Source organism: Apostichopus japonicus, chromosome 21, assembly GCF_037975245.1.
Source record: "Apostichopus japonicus isolate 1M-3 chromosome 21, ASM3797524v1, whole genome shotgun sequence".
Taxonomy (NCBI): Eukaryota; Metazoa; Echinodermata; class Holothuroidea; order Aspidochirotida; family Stichopodidae; genus Apostichopus; species Apostichopus japonicus.
The window spans coordinates 1,468,490-1,484,672 of NC_092581.1; the positions used below are offsets into that span (position 1 = coordinate 1,468,490).

The window sequence follows — 16,183 nt, forward strand, 5'->3', positions numbered from 1 at the left end:
GACAAATTCAAGACTATGAGGTGCGTGAATTATGTTTTTTCCGTTGATGCATTATTCTCTGAATTTGAAAGTATAAAAGGACCAATGTGACCATTTTCTTATTTCTAGTCTAATTTTGCTGGAAAATTGCAGGGTCTGTGGGGTGATGGGGGTACAGAGGAGGGTACTGATGACCTGGTTATAGCAATTGCATTTACACGATAGCAGGTCGAGGGTTCATTTTGTGCTAAAAATGTCTGCGTTCTAACAACCAAAAATAACTTCCCCTTGTATTTCCACACACGATGTCACGTGACATATTCCACAATGACAGTGGGATTCAGTAGAATGGCCAGGCATTTAAGGATATATTAGGCACGTAGAGCGGTCCGGTGTAATTGATGACAGGCATTTCGTATTTTAAGTTCTATAGTATATTTTGTAAAACTTTCCACTTTGGGTATAACTTTATCGATATACTTCCGGTCATCTGAACCTGAGTGCTAACTTCGTAAAGTTTAAATAAATATTTCATATTAATATTCATAATAAAAGTAATAATAAAAAAAAGACAGAAATAATGACACAAAAACACAAACTTTTTTGACCTTTTTCTTCCTTTTCTTCTTCTCAACAATCTTTTAGCACACATTATTGCGCAATCATTCATCTTCATAGTACAGAATGTTGTATTGTCACACCTCGATTAGCTGCGCTCTGGGTTTAAATGTACATCCATAAGAAACACTTACGTGATAGCTTGGCAAATTTACAAGACCAAAAAGAAAGGGGAAAAAAAACAAGGATTTGACTCTTTTTTTTAAGCGGTCTGTGACAAATAATATATATACACAAGGTTGGTATTAGACCCTCTTTTCTCTTTTTAAATAAACACACCAAAACATGAGGAAAGAAGCAAAGGAAACCGAGTTGTCTCGAAACTAAATGAAACACAAGCATTAGAAGGTCTACAAATATGAATGGAATAAAAATGAAACTTTTTAAACATGACGCCAGAATGTTTTTCTAGACAACGCTAAAGTAGGCTTGTTTGCTCATTAACTATACCAAAACCAAGCAAATATTACTCTAAATATGAATAAAATTGATCAAATAAGTACCACACCCTCATATGAAATATAATGAGCGAGTCATCAATGAACAGTTTTCATTTTCTTTCTCGATACACATTTCGTTCTAGAAAACTTCCAAATTTCTAAAGAAAAAAAAATCCGAAATGTTTCGACTTTTTCATTCTTACTTCATTGATTGATATAAACCTTGAAATATAGTCAAACTTATAAATATTATTATATAATAAATCAACTCGAGAACACTGCTTAAAATCTAAATCAACTCGAGAAAGCTCCTTTAAATTTCTCTTCCAACTCGGTGAGTCAAACAACGGACATATGTGTGCACAACTCCAGAAATTAAAGACCTATCATGCATGAATCATAGATTTATGATATAGACGATACACCCTTATGAGAGATAAGGGCAAGGTTAGAAGGATATTAAAGGGGTGGTACTGGTCTCTTTTGTTATTTTGTTGGTAGTGGTTACCAAACCCTTCAGAAAGATTACCAGTTGGATTAAATATGTTTTGTTTTATATATAAGTTTTAAATATCTTTATAGATTGTTGAAATTAATCTAGGAGACATGATGCACACACAACATATTGACCAAGAGCCAGATCACGTGATATTTCGGTGGATACTTCAAATAATTCATCTTCATAACTTCATCAGTAGTAATACCTTTCTAACACTAATACTTACATTGAACACAATGCCCAACATTCCAATAATATATACTTTCTTTCCTTCTTCAATTCACCGTCCTCGTGTAATACATATACACCCACGATAACTCAACTACTCATCTTTGTAATGTAAACTTTTCAAAAATAAACCTTTTCTTCACACGATAAATCATTGAGTCAAAACTGCCACTACTATAAACGGCCAGTGGCGGCGAAAAAAAAGGAGAAAAAACAAATGAAGATAATATTATAACTTTGCGTTTACACGTGTTGTGCAAAAGGCATTTTTTTAACATTTAAGGTCAAGGTATTTAATTAAATAATATGATACATATGTGTAATATAAAGTTTTTTTCCAAAGGAAACAATCGTTTTCTACTTTATTATCTCTTTAATTTAAATTTGAAAGAATATCAGAATACAAGCTTAACTACCTCATTTTGCCTCAAATCAATGTGTCTGCCACACTGTTGTTACACCAGTTAATTACCACTTGCATATACACAAATAGACCTATATAATTACATGATAGGAAGGTACTCTTTTGTTTAAGCCTACCGACCGCCCCTCCCCCCCCCCCCACAAACAAAATAATAATGAAACTAGGACACGCTTTGTCTCATAATCACCGAACATGAAACACATTGGCTATTGTATCAACATTTCTTATCATTAAGATGAATTTGTACATAAAATCGATATCAACATTAGCGTCATTCACTTCAAAAAAGCAGTCACAATAATTTTTCGCGTTCCAAAAATAGTCAACAAAATGGCCACTCAATGTTGTCAACGTACGCACGTTGAACAAATATTAGCCAACATCGTTCATGAATTTTTCATACAAGATAATCATTATCAAGTATATAATACACAAATTGATCGATTTTTTGTGTGTTAATTTGTCGATTTTTCACACATTATTCTTATAATAACCGTTACATGTTAGTCATTATCAGCTGTTTTCTAGTACCCTGCTGACTTTCCAAATAAATTTTCACTCTCCAAAAAGTGACTTTCACTTAAACCAATTTTCCGATCGCAACATTTTGTACAAAAAAAAATCAATTAAATATCCTTTTCGCTTTTCACACATTTGATGACCTTTTTCTCCGTGTGTTGCAACGTGGTTGTGACGTAATAACAATATAACCTAACGACTTTATTCTCTCTCTCACACACACACACGAAATAGAATACAAATGAGCGTACAAAACATAAATTCCTTGGAAAGACCGTCACTGCAGTATATTCCGATGTTATGAAAACAAATGTAAGCAACGAGGTGTGACCTTTTTTTTCATCACGATACCATATGTCCGTAATTTTTTTGTTTTTGAAAGAGACCTTTATCGGAGACAACACTCGGCGGGATTTGCTTTTAATTAAAGTTTTTTTTTTTAATATAACAGTTAAACCGCATGTCCGTTCAATGAAAATGAGGAAATTCCCCAACGATATTAACGTTAACTACTTAAGCTTTGCATGGGAATGTTTTGTTTTTGTTGTTTTTTTCCCCCCATTTTATTTTTGCCTTTTTTTTTGCCTTTTCTTCTTTCTTTAAGATTATTTTTGGTTTTTTCCTTCGCGACGGTGGATAAATTTGTGTTTGCAACGGTAATATACAATGCCGGACCCCAACACGATCATGACATACATAATGAAACCGCACAACCCTAAACTATCAAGAATATAAACGGATGAGATCTGACGTTTAGCCTGAATGCCAAAAATTTCAACTTTAACAATTTGTTCCAAAAAGTGTGTGGTAAATTATGTAGCATGTCTTTGTTAAATGGCGTCTCTTCGGCCAGTGTAGTCTTTAATGTAGTACTCATATACTGTAACACAACCATATATATATATCACTTAACAGTGTACACTATAAACCAATGGAACCGATCGAAGCACTGTCTGTATAACCTATTTATACGATCCGGCACACGTTAAGTCCAGTCTGGAGAAACCACGTGATACACACGTGCATTTGTAAAGCTCACTTCAATTATATATACATATATATGTTCATGAAGCGATTAGGCTATAGGGACTGTATAATGTTTTGCCTACTACACATTCCTTACAGAGGTACAATGGGTGGATGACTATGAGTCCACGCATTCCGCAATGCAGTTCATAAAATCGGTGCTACCCCCCCCCCCCCCCCGATACAATAGTCTGCAAACCTATACAGTACATCATTAAGTAAGGTATTCAACTGTTTTGTGTAAGTGTCATGTTTATGTGTTAACAAATCATTAAAGGTTAATATTATCATTACTTACTCGCCCTTTTCGTATTTGGAACATTATTTGCATACATACATACATACATACATACATACATACCGAACCCATGTATGGGAGATGTGCACCTTTAAGCTACACACAACGAATGTGATTTGCACTATTTAAGTATCAACATGTAGTCCACGAACGCGCACGGGAGACAATGGTATGAAATACACTTTATTCCCATTTTCCACATTCTCAAACACTGGGGGAAAATTTTGGACTTTTCTCCTATAGTTTTCGTTGAATTTTATAGTAAAGAACACATTTTGTGATTAAATATTTACAAGGTATTATATGCTGCAGAAATATGCCATATATTATGACCGCATTTTAATCATCTTTTCAGTGTTCTCAATTATGAAAGCAGAATAAACAATGTGTACTAGTCCACACACACACACGCACGCACACAAAAACAGCTGTTAGTCCCGTTATCATATCCAAACGTCCTCATACAAGATTATAAATGCAGCGCAAGGCAGAAGTAACTCCAAACAACTTGATGATAGCAAAGTACGAAATATACTAAGTCCCTCAAATAAAGCCCCCCTGAAAGGTGGAGAGCCCGATAAACTCCCATCACGATTTACACTAACGACAATAAAGATTCTTTGAGATACCACCAAAGGGTTAAAGAACACACTACGGGAGTCAAAAGGTTATCCCTTTATCTCACTTTCTTATGACGCTTGGTATCCCCCCCCCCTCAAATATTATCAAAATAGGCTTGTCAAATTATATGACGAAGCTGTTTGTATGTATTAGCTAGCATATAGAGCCTATTGTCATGCAAATTTCTTTAACTTTAGATCAGTGCATTGTTGTTCGTCATGGATAAATACAACGGGCATTACTGGTATTCTATCAACATCTGCAAACTCACTGCGGGGTCACTCTAAAACTGACACAGCACGGTGGTTGAACAACAACCACGGTAGTAGTGGGCATATTTAGGTCTATATACCGTTGGTTAACGATACAGTTTATGTATACTTAGATGTATTGATAAACCCACGTGATTAATTCAACAATAACGTCTGACTTATTGATGGTATACATATCAATACAAATTATACGCCTCCTTTGTGCAAGGGAAACCGAATCAACACATAAAACAGAATTCTACACACCAACTAACTTTTTTTCAACAGATTTCATCTCCTATAAGATTATTAAAGTAACACGCTATCTATAGGTTGTACGTAAACCTTTTGTTGGGGGGAGGGGGGCTGGGGGGTTAACAGTATGTAAATTTGTGTGGCTCTGACCAAGCAAATACTGTGGGTATTAATACATATTTGAAAACAATTTTCGACATCGTCGTTGTTGTTTTTGCAGAGTTGTAACTTGTGATGAATGTTCAGGTGCACCGGAAGTATTATAAATCACACTAAATTAAGTACTCGAGTATAAATAAATGTGTATATGAATTTTTTGTCGTTACTTCGTTTCACTGAAATAGTGCTTCAAAACAAATCGAAATTTACTTACATTAAATTGTCAACCGAGCGATACAATACAATTATCACTACACTTAAAATATACTTGTGATATAAACACGGAAAAAAAAGGATTACTTAAATAGCGCTTCGTGCATGCAATTTTGCTGCTTAAAATAAAGCACTGTTCTTTATCAAGTCGTTTCCAAAAACGGATGGATAACAAAACCTACCACTGCATGTGGTGGAAGACTCTTTAACATTCAAGTTTTGATCAACTTTACATAGATACATGTGTATGCTAAATGACACACATTCGTTGCTCAATAATAACAGTGATATATATATCCCCTTGGGCATCATAGCCGCTTACTTCCATGCAGGACTTAAACATTTAAATAACATTTTTTTCTTGTTTAGTTATATTACAAAACTGAGACAACACTGTCGTAAAATAGACTAAAGAAACAGCCGTTTTATCATAATGAAACAAATATACTATCTGCTTGACCTTACAAGCGTACTGTCGTGAACTTTCTATAGTTAGTTACCCGTACATTTAATTTAAAAAAAATTACTGCGTACCAACGGTACAAATGACAACCGCGAGAAAGAAGATATGTCGAAGAAACGCTAACCCCCAAAACAGAAATTCTGTTGACTTATTACTGTAGGTTATAAAAACAACTTTAGGTATATAGGGGAATAGTGGGAAACTATGTACAAGTTAATTTTGATATTACAAAAGAAAGAAAGAAAATATAATAAAAGTTTGATCCCCTGTTAAAGGCAAGTTTCTTCATAAAACTGAAGTTAATACTGATATTGCGTTCGTCTAATTGACAATCAAACTTTAGGATCGCTTTAAATGTACATATTGTAGATTTTATATATCCAGTGGGTATAGGGTTGTCAAAGAGAGGTTACATATCCTCTTACAACATCAACAACGTTTTGGGAACGATCATCGGAAGCTAGCGTCAGTCGTATCCGAAATTATCTCTCAGCAGTGCTAACACATGCCTATAACAGTTTAAGTATATGGTGTCCTGTGAAATAGCATGCCATTTTTTTTTTTAACTGTCTTTTTTTGCTTTTTTGCAAGTCACTTTTGGGACAACGTCGTCGTGTGAACGTTTTGTTGAGGTTATAAAGAGTATTAGACAGTTCTCTTTAAGCATCACTCGATAACGTCTCGCAATAACCAAGTGAGAACTTTTGGCAATGAACACGTGATAACGTATATACTGTATGTGAGTCAAAGTTTCTCCCTGACACAGGTGGTATATCACATATGTAAATGAACAGTAGAACAAACTCGGCGACAAGATCCGAGTCAACTGTAAAATAAAATTCACTTATTTCTCGACCAGTTGACACACAATAACCTCGAGGGTAAGACGTCTACTCAAATTACGCATTTGAGCTTGACGACATTGAATGAAAAAATTTAATAGGTGCATGCAACTTTTTTTTCCAACTACACTGGCCTGTTTTGTGTTTGCAAGTACGTGGTTTGTATAACGAACATGTTACACAACCGAGTACCCTTCATATGGCAGTACACGGTTAAGTCTATTTCCAGCATATACTACCTAATTATTTAGCCAATAATCTTGTGCATAGTCTAGTCAGCAGTTACGGTATACTTAAAGGCTATCATTCAGTGATTTCTAATCCTATTCAAACATCCCCCACCAGGCGGCGTTAGTATCTATTCAAAGTATTGACAGCTTATAGAATACCACCACCATGCATTGTTAGGATTTAAAATGCCAATACGACAAGAATTTGAAAATCACCGGTTCAGTTGTTATGAAGCTATACAGAAAGTTCATTCACTATTGAGCTGTGAACGCTTCGGGAACTAGGTAAGGTAATTGTGTGGTACAACCGGCTTTCTCAAGTACAACAATAAATGGTCAAGAAGGGTCGAACGGAAAACGGTGGTAATTTAGCAAAACTCGGTCCCTAGGAGAATTGTATGGGACATGTGACTTTTCTTTACGAATACACTGTTGTGGCAGACGCCTAAAGTGTCTGTCAGGCTAACTTACAGCTTCACTGCTTTCACCCCACCCCCAAACGCACCCCCCCCCCTTTATGTGGAATCAGAATTGTGTCAGAAAGTACACGGGGCTGGGATACAGTGCATTTATAACTCTTTAAGAAAAGTAAACTTCTAAACAAAGTCGATCCTAAGTAAGTCGATTCTTAGTAACGTAAGTAATTTTAAACACTTTACTTGGGTCTGTTGTACACACTAACTTCAGATAACTGTACACTTGTTAGGACTAATCGTTAAATGACGATTTTTGACAGATGCATAGTGCATGGGTCTACAAGCTTACCATCAAATGAATGGAAATGCAATGCATGATTAAAGTGTGGGCAGATACATAGAACCAGCCAATTAACACTGCATTTTCCATTGATCAATTATCCCTGCTGCCTGCGCTAGGCTAACACACACACACTCATATACACTTAATTAGTCATAAGTTAGTCATCAACATAACCTGTATCCTGCTCCCTATTAATAAAGCTGAGTAACTAGAACAGAACCATCCAGGCTATATGCAAACTTTTTCTTTCACTGTTTCTGCCATCATTGTACAAAAAAACAAAACACATAGGCCAACACAAACGATTTCCTGTTGTTGCCACTGAACAATCTATATGCACGTGCCTGGCTGCGTATTATTACAATGCGGTCTCAAAGAAACGAGATTGCGAAATGAAAGTGGAAATTTTTGCCTACAAAGTTCAAACCCAATAATTTACTGCCAAGGTTCCTGCGACAGGGTATACCATGATTCTTCAACATTATTACCAGGGTATAAGTTAACATGATCATTTCACAACCTATTGTGATCGGCTAACTATCAAAGGCCCCTAGTTCTAACTGGTCACTATTGAAACTGGCATTCCATTAAGGTAAAGTATGTCTTGGCTACAAGCAGAGAGAAAACCATTAGATAAATATTACTTTTTTCCCCTCAACTTTTATGACGAATGTACAGATATTGAAAACAGCAGAGATATACTGTAGTTGCTCTAACTCCACCCACTGCTCGGTGGCACACAAAAAGGTTTGAATTAAACGATCTTCGATTTTTGTTCTCTGGATTTTTGTTATGTCATGCAACGTCACAACAAACTTTTCATACACCCACCCACCCACTTACAGACTGGAACTTTCCATTGTTTATTATGACCTTGATTACCCTCCTCGGAAGAACACTAACCGTTTGCTCGTCCATGTGTGAGCAGATAACAAAACACACATAGATCAGCTGGCTCTCTTGCCTTTAATTCGACTTGATATATATGTAAGGAACTTAATGCAGAGGGCAAACAGAACTTCTGACAACTATTACGCAACAACGATTTCTTCAATGACTCTTAATGTACCGTATTGGACTCCCTAGCATATTGTGAAGTATTATGCGTGGACGAGACCTACATATCGACCGTCTTTCATGTATACTACCGCTTTTGGACAATTCATATGGTTATTTTCAACCATCACTCCACCAATGTGAGATGTACTAATTAATGCTTATGAATGAATTACATATTCCATGTGAGGAAAAATATCACATAAGATCCAGGGGACACTTACTGTTGGCAAACCGTGTATTCCTTGATCAACATTAGTGCACATGAATGTGTAAAATATAAATCCAACTCCCAACTGGCGTGTTCCTTCTTCGTACAAAAGAACTTCAGATTTCATTCCGGGGGGGGGGGAGGGGGGTCGTCTTTTTGAACACTTCTTTCCCCCTCCTATTTGACACTGCTTTTCTGCAAACTACCAAGCGTTTGAGGACCAGTTTGATTGTCGAGATGCCTTCCCAGTTCTCCTTGCTGAGAAAGTCCTTGGTTTTGATGTATGGGATTGATAGTAATTGGGTGACACACGCTCCGAGTTTTGTTGTTGGTGGTGTTGAAAGTAGTAAGAGTCGTAATCCATTGGAATGTATTGCATACAAGGAAGAAATGCTTGAAAGGGTCCTGTGATAACAGAGTGGGGAATGGATTGGTGGAATGCTAAATTCCTTTGCACCTGTTGAGCTAGTTCGGAGATCAAGTGTAACGTCTGTCTTCGTTCGTGTCCCATAAGGCACACTGTACTGGAATCTACGACCCGGCGGAGAATCATCAAGTACTCATACTTCGCCACTTCATCGTTGGCAAAATGGGAGACCAGGTAATTTTCCAATTTCTGCCTCTGTTGTGGAAGTTCTGTAAAGTCGATGAAAAACCTAGAACACATGTATTTCTCAAGTTCCTTGATTTCTTTCTTACATGCAGGACTGTAGTCTCTGACCAGAAGATTACAGTACTTCAACAGACCACCGCCTCGTATCTCTTCGGGGTTCCTGGTGGCGATGAGTTTGTTATTTAGGTGGTGAAGGGCTACGATGAAATCTCCAAACACACTTTCACCAATGACAGTTGGATAGAAGTAGTCATTCATGGGAATGTCTGTCACCTTGTAGAAAAACAGCAAGGAATCCAAAATGATTTGAAATGAATCCACACTGAATTCGAATTGCCTTCTCATCATGTCAACAAACTTCAGCTCAATGTTTTTGCCTTTATTGTTCGACAAAGAAATAAGGCTCCACCGGTCCTTCGGGGAACTTATTTTCACCATCTTCTCAACATATGCCTCTTGCATGATATTACAACCGATCCGATTTTTGTTGACGTTGTCGGGCAGAAATTCTAACAAGGTCCCAAAGACAATCTCGCGAATCTTGTGCGAATTTTCTTCAGTCGACAAATCCACGCCAAAGATAACATCCAAATCGTTATAAACTTTACTCTCGTCCGAACACAAAACGTAACTAGCTGCTCCACCATTGAGGCGAACGTGCCTGACTTCGATACCACTACGTTCGAATTTTCCCCGTAAGCTATCCACTAAATCCAATAACGTTAGGTCCAGTGTCGGGAAGTTACCCTTGCCGTGAATACATACAGGTTCACGAAGCATTTGGTCCAGCCGCTCCACTTGGGCAAAGCTGAGCACCTGGAATCTTTCGGCTGACTCCTTGGAAGCCATCTTCTTGCAATTATCCAGGAAATCTACAAAGTAAAATAAGGAAAATAAGCTACTAGCCTTATGATACCAAAATATAAACTTAGAACAGGGTTAAAGGAACGAAAACTAAACAAAACTTACATATATGCACCAATACTGTAACGAGTGCTAGCAGTGTTCGGCGTGTATGCTGGTCTTCTGCTCAACTCACTGTACTATATGTGCGTAGGTAGTGAATAAGCATGCACTGTGTTTGACGGAGAGTGAACAGCTGTCAAGGAAGCTCGAATTACATAAGAATGATTCCGCAATGTGAAAGAGAACGATTAGTTTGCAGATACTTTAAAGATATATTTTCGTCGATTACAAATACCCATTTATTTGCAAAAATCCATATTTGCTTCCCTTAAATTGCATCATAAGTATACAATGGCGAAATATCAGGATCCTAAGTAAGTCAGAAGCAAGTCAAAACTGGTTTGATTTGAGGTTTATTTTAATTAGCGTAGTATATGTGCTTCGCTACAGGTTAGAACTTGTAAAGGGGGCAGCGGTGCGAATACCGAACGTGATTGGCTAACCGGTAGCTATTAGATACAGAATTGATGATTGCGACATATGGCTCTCAATTCGAACGATGCAGAATCTTCTCTCGATGTCGCAAGTTCAATTTCGTACGTGATAGGATTACCGTGTTCGTACACAACACGTGAGTGCAAGCAGTAGGAATGAGTTGGGCGTTAAGGAAAGTAGTTGCGGGTACTGGCAAATCTTTTCACTATATTAGGGCGTAAATTGCACATAACAGTACAGTATATTCCTTTCTATCAGTGCATGAATAAAGGGGAACAGTGTGTGAATGATACCCCACCTAAATAAAAGAAATATCATCATGGATCAGGCCGTAAGGGATGGGGTTAGAATGATCATGGAACCTTTGTTCCCCCATCCCCTTCACCCCGGCACCGTCACTCAGAACGACAAACAAAGAAACCTGTAATTCTGGGCAAAAGCACGGATTTGTTTTCTTTATTTTAACATCAGTAGTTAAGCTGTCAGTTTGAACGACTTTTGGATAAAGAGATGGGCCGGAAGGGAGGGGAGGGGGCGGGGTCCTTACATATTACACATCTCTATTATAGAGGAACTAGTCTACCCCTTCCTTCACATTTGCATACAAAAACGGATCACTGTTCTGTACGGAAGGACCTTTATTAGTGTATCTGAATTTGTTATGATCTTCCCAAAATGATTGCGATAATCCAAGCATTTTCTACATGATCTTTGCTATTTATGCCGATCCGCGTGATTAATTTGTTATAACCCTCTCTTTAGTTAAGTCTATAGGCTACTAGGAACATATCACCTATTGGTAAGACACGTTACCAGTCTTTCTTATATCACATGCGAAACGTCGGTTTTTGCATTAGCCCCTCGCATTGGAGTCTGTACAAGTATGGTAGTAGAACAAATAAATACCAGACCGAGGCCCTTTCTCGGTCTACCCGCGGAACGAGCTGGAATCATAAACCCACACAAGTTATCGGAACCGAGCAGGCCGTCCCCCAAAACACCACACAAAACACGTGTGTACGCCCGTCGCCCGTCACGCCAACACCCCCCCCCCCCAGTAAAGTTGTCGGTTAAGGAGTGGGGCACTAGTTTTGAATATAGATTCGTGTTTTATTGAGAAATACAAAAATCAAAGGAGCTTTGTTTTCCTATTGAGGAAACAATTTTATTAGGCAATGCTGCCACTACTGGGCACTAGAGATTCCTTTATGACTATAAAGGGACTCTAGTACTAGGTATACTAAAGGGAATTGTCAAACTTGCTATATGCCGTTACCGGTACTTTCCCCCGGAGACGGATTTATTTCCCGAGCATTGTAAAAGGTGACTGCAGAACCGACATGAATTTACGTTTTGGGACTCACGTTGTTGCAATTTTGCGAAGAAACAGCAACAAACATCTTTAAAACAACACACCGTAGAGTAGTTCAACCAAATACATTAGGGAAACTTCCAGAAGTGTGCACATGGAGCGCAGTGTCTAATGAAGGGCGCTATTCATAAATGTAGGTTCAAACAGAATATTAAATCACAAACTTGCCTATTTCGTCACAGTTAACTTTATCAAAGCAATATTACTGTAACTATATAAGAGAATATGAGCAATACTGCTTTCTTGCGATGGAATCAGTCAAGGGGTTGTGATGGGTGGGCTAAGGGAATGAAAAGGGGGATCAACAGATATTAAGGTTACAGGGTTTCCAATTATATATATCTACTTCTTCTGTCAGAGGGGAACACTGAGATTATCTTCCGTCCATTCACTCAATTATAACTTTATGTTGAAAGCTTATAATATAAGCTATACTTCGCGCCAAATAACCTGAATATATATTTTGCATAATTATGATGTGTTTTAAATATCAACCAATCCGATTGCTGTTGTTAGTAGTTAGTGCTCTAGTTTGTTGCTGCTTGTTGCTCTTGCCTTGTTGAGGATTTTATTTTCTTCCTCTTCGACTTCATTTCCTTTGAATGGGAACGCCACAATAACTTCAATTTTTGCCAAGCCTGACCCTGAGCGGAATTGGTTGTTAGCATCAACTCTCAATTAATAGAAGGAAAACTGTGTCAATTGCAAGACTATTCCGAACATGGCCTATTATGCATATACAAAAATGGGAAATTACAAGGCTGCCATGTTGCCCATGGTCATATATAGCCTGATGTCATAATGAACATAGGGAAGTACAGGGATTTCCCCTGTATTTTCTGTTCATATTTTCAAAGTAATAATAATATTAATAATCAGGTAGTTATTTTTACGACGCTTAAGGGCAAGGGCTTATGGATTACAACTTTCACGTCGGGTGGCTTCCAATTCAACATAGTGAAAGCAAACACCGCTAATACTGAACTTGATGTCGGTATTGCCTATATAGCTATATATCTATCACAATACTATAATAAAAAAATGCTAAACAAAGAAAAGATTAGACGATATTTCCATACTGGCCTATACTAAATAGGTTCACTCAATACAGTGACATGCACATTGCCTTCTTCCCCAGATTTCTCTTTTTACTACCGTCCAGTTCAGCGAAGCGGGAATTGTAAAGGCCTCCCACCACAACAACAAAACTAAATTAACTCTTCTTCGCTATATACGCATATAACCTACACAAGATACAGCTCCATTCCACACACGGGAATCTACTTCCGATGTATTTTTTATCCTTATGAATGAATCGTCTACGTCACAGATAATAACACTTGGTTGTCATGGTGACGGCTGTGTAAAGTTAATTACAACTTACTACATATCTGTCTTACTGTCTCCGATGACGTAGGCATGTCAGTAATAGAGAGACTCTGTTTACGGAAAATGAACGGTTTAACTCTATATATCGCAGTGGTTAACTTATACATTTTCTTGAGAGTACGGAACGGCACAATGCAACGGCGGATGTGGTATAGGATAAAGTTGGTCCTGAAAATTGTGTTTTTTCGAGCGCATTTAAAACCAGGAAGTTTGAAAATACTTTATATATGGGTTGCGTATGGGAAACATGTTTGTTAAAATCATCTTGATGATGAAAATATTTCAATTTTATACCGCGGAGGGGGGGGGGGGGTAGAATGAAGAAGTATATATTCCAAGGAGGGACATGTGATTAGAATTTTAATGAATTAATAAATACACAAGAATATGTCAACATTCGACCTAATAAATGGGTCGAGTTTTCTTCGTAATATTTGGAAACGAAAACGGGGAGGAAAAGGATAGGGGAGGGGTGGGTGGGAGGAGGGGAGGTGTGAAAAGAACGGGAAGGAGGATGATTAGTTAACGTTTTGCTCCAATAAGAAAAGCTTAATTTGAAAAGTGATCATCATTAAATACGCTTAGAGTTGAATGAATTATTTTCGATCCCGTTGAAGGAACACGACTTGTTTGAACTGCTACTATTAGCGTCAGCAATATGTTTGTTCTGAGTAAGATGATTATAATTTAAATATTTTGAGTAAATATGATTAATTTAGGTCTGTTATTGAATGTAACTGACATTCTTGACATTATAGTGCCAAATTATAGTTTTATTTGTAAGTATGTAGCTTTACATTGATCGTCGCTCAATTTTCAAGAGGCTACAATTCCCAGAGCAACGAAGTTCATCAACTTGAAAAGTCGAATTTATATTTCACAAAATGGAAACTGAAAAAGAAAAGTCAATAAACTTGACTAGTTCGGAATTGTTCCTGGACGTGATTAATTATAATATGAAGTGATGTGTGCATGGCAACGATATGTAATGTGTTGAATCAAACATAATTAATAATGGAATTCATAAACAAAATTTTTTTAGAATCGAATCCATAATAAATGTTAACGTGGAGCCACAAAGTAGACAACCCATAGGCCTAAAGTCTTCTTTGGCCTCAGTGTGTGGGTAAGAAGCATGCAGAAATAGCCAAATTTCGTTGCGAAACACATTCACTGATTGCGCAATATGTCGATTGAGTGCAGTAGCGCATTCGTATAAATTGGGGGCGAGCAACTGCGTTTATACATGCACGTGTTCATTTGCTACTGTCCAGCCTGTTGACATGCTTATAGGTTATGCGACATATCAAATTATGCTCTCAAAATCTCTCTCGATCAGCTTTCAAGTAAAAACGAATTCGAAAGTTGTTTACGTAATTAACGAATTTAAGTCACTGGAGAGAGGTGACGGTGGAGAGGGTGTGGGGTGCGGGGGGGGGGGGGGTTAAACGGAAGAGTAGTGAAATATTTAAAATAACAATATATGTATAAGTAATGTTGTTTACCGTCTATTCTGCGTTAAACAATTGTATTGTATTTATCTATGCAATTCGTTTAGTCTTACTAAGTATATCAAATTCCTTTCTTCCAATGTCTATATATACCATAGCGTAGAATGGTTTTAATATTGTAATAACTTTGTTTGCAACCACTGTGGCGGTTAATGCTACCATACCTCTGACGCATTTACCACGGTCACGGTCCAACAGCCACTACATATACGGCATTAGAAAAACCCATGACCTTACAGAAGGTTGCTAAAATATAGCCAGATTTTATTATCCGCATTTTGTCTATTTCGTTAATTGCCGTATTTCAGTTTGTACCTAGCGTAACTCTTTGCGCGATATACCGTATATTAATTAAGGCCTATATTAGATATACCGTTATGACAATGCGGCGTAACTTAACATTGACACAGTTGCAATTGCATTGCATTGTGCAATCGGAACAAGACAATAAAGTAAGAAAAAATTAAGAAACAGCAGTAATATTTGCTTCACTTACCGTCCAGATGTGAAAATTTTCACAGTCCTTTTCTTGTGTAAAGATAAGAACGTTCTTCGTTCCAATTAAAATATCGTCCTCTCAAAGGTAGTCGGCAACTAAATTTTGAACAAAAATATCCTCTCCGTTATTTGGGAAACAGTTAATTCACCAAATAATTAAGGTATATGCCACTTTATGAAAACAACACTTCTTGCATCTGTACGTGGAAAGCTACACTGATCCGCACGTGCAACCGAAAATCAAAATATACATTTACGGGATATAAATATCTTTCGCGATTTCCCTACGTCACGGCTCATGACGTCAC

At 37.3% G+C, this 16,183-nt stretch overlaps 1 protein-coding gene across 2 annotated transcripts; it reads right to left on the reverse strand.

Moving 5' to 3' along the window:
• Positions 1–780: 780 nt before the first annotated feature.
• On the reverse strand, positions 781–16,029 carry LOC139963281 (terminal nucleotidyltransferase 5C-like). 2 transcript variants are annotated; one of them, XM_071963939.1, is made up of 2 exons: positions 15,874–16,029; positions 781–10,576 (listed from the first exon to the last, which is right to left on the reverse strand). In XM_071963939.1, exon 2 carries the CDS (start codon positions 10,551–10,553, stop codon positions 9,294–9,296), a length of 1,260 nt encoding a protein of 419 aa, XP_071820040.1. In that variant the 5' UTR covers positions 10,554–10,576; positions 15,874–16,029; the 3' UTR covers positions 781–9,293. The 2 variants fall into 2 exon arrangements, with proteins under 2 accessions (XP_071820040.1, XP_071820039.1); XM_071963938.1 differs by lacking the exon at positions 15,874–16,029 and adding an exon at positions 10,674–11,017.
• Between the last annotated feature and the right edge of the window lie 154 nt (positions 16,030–16,183).

Bases quoted from the DNA above. Each gene is read 5' to 3' on its own strand.
- LOC139963281 (XM_071963939.1), bottom strand. From the start codon at position 10,553: ATGGCTTCCAAGGAGTCAGCCGAAAGATTCCAGGTGCTCAGCTTTGCC.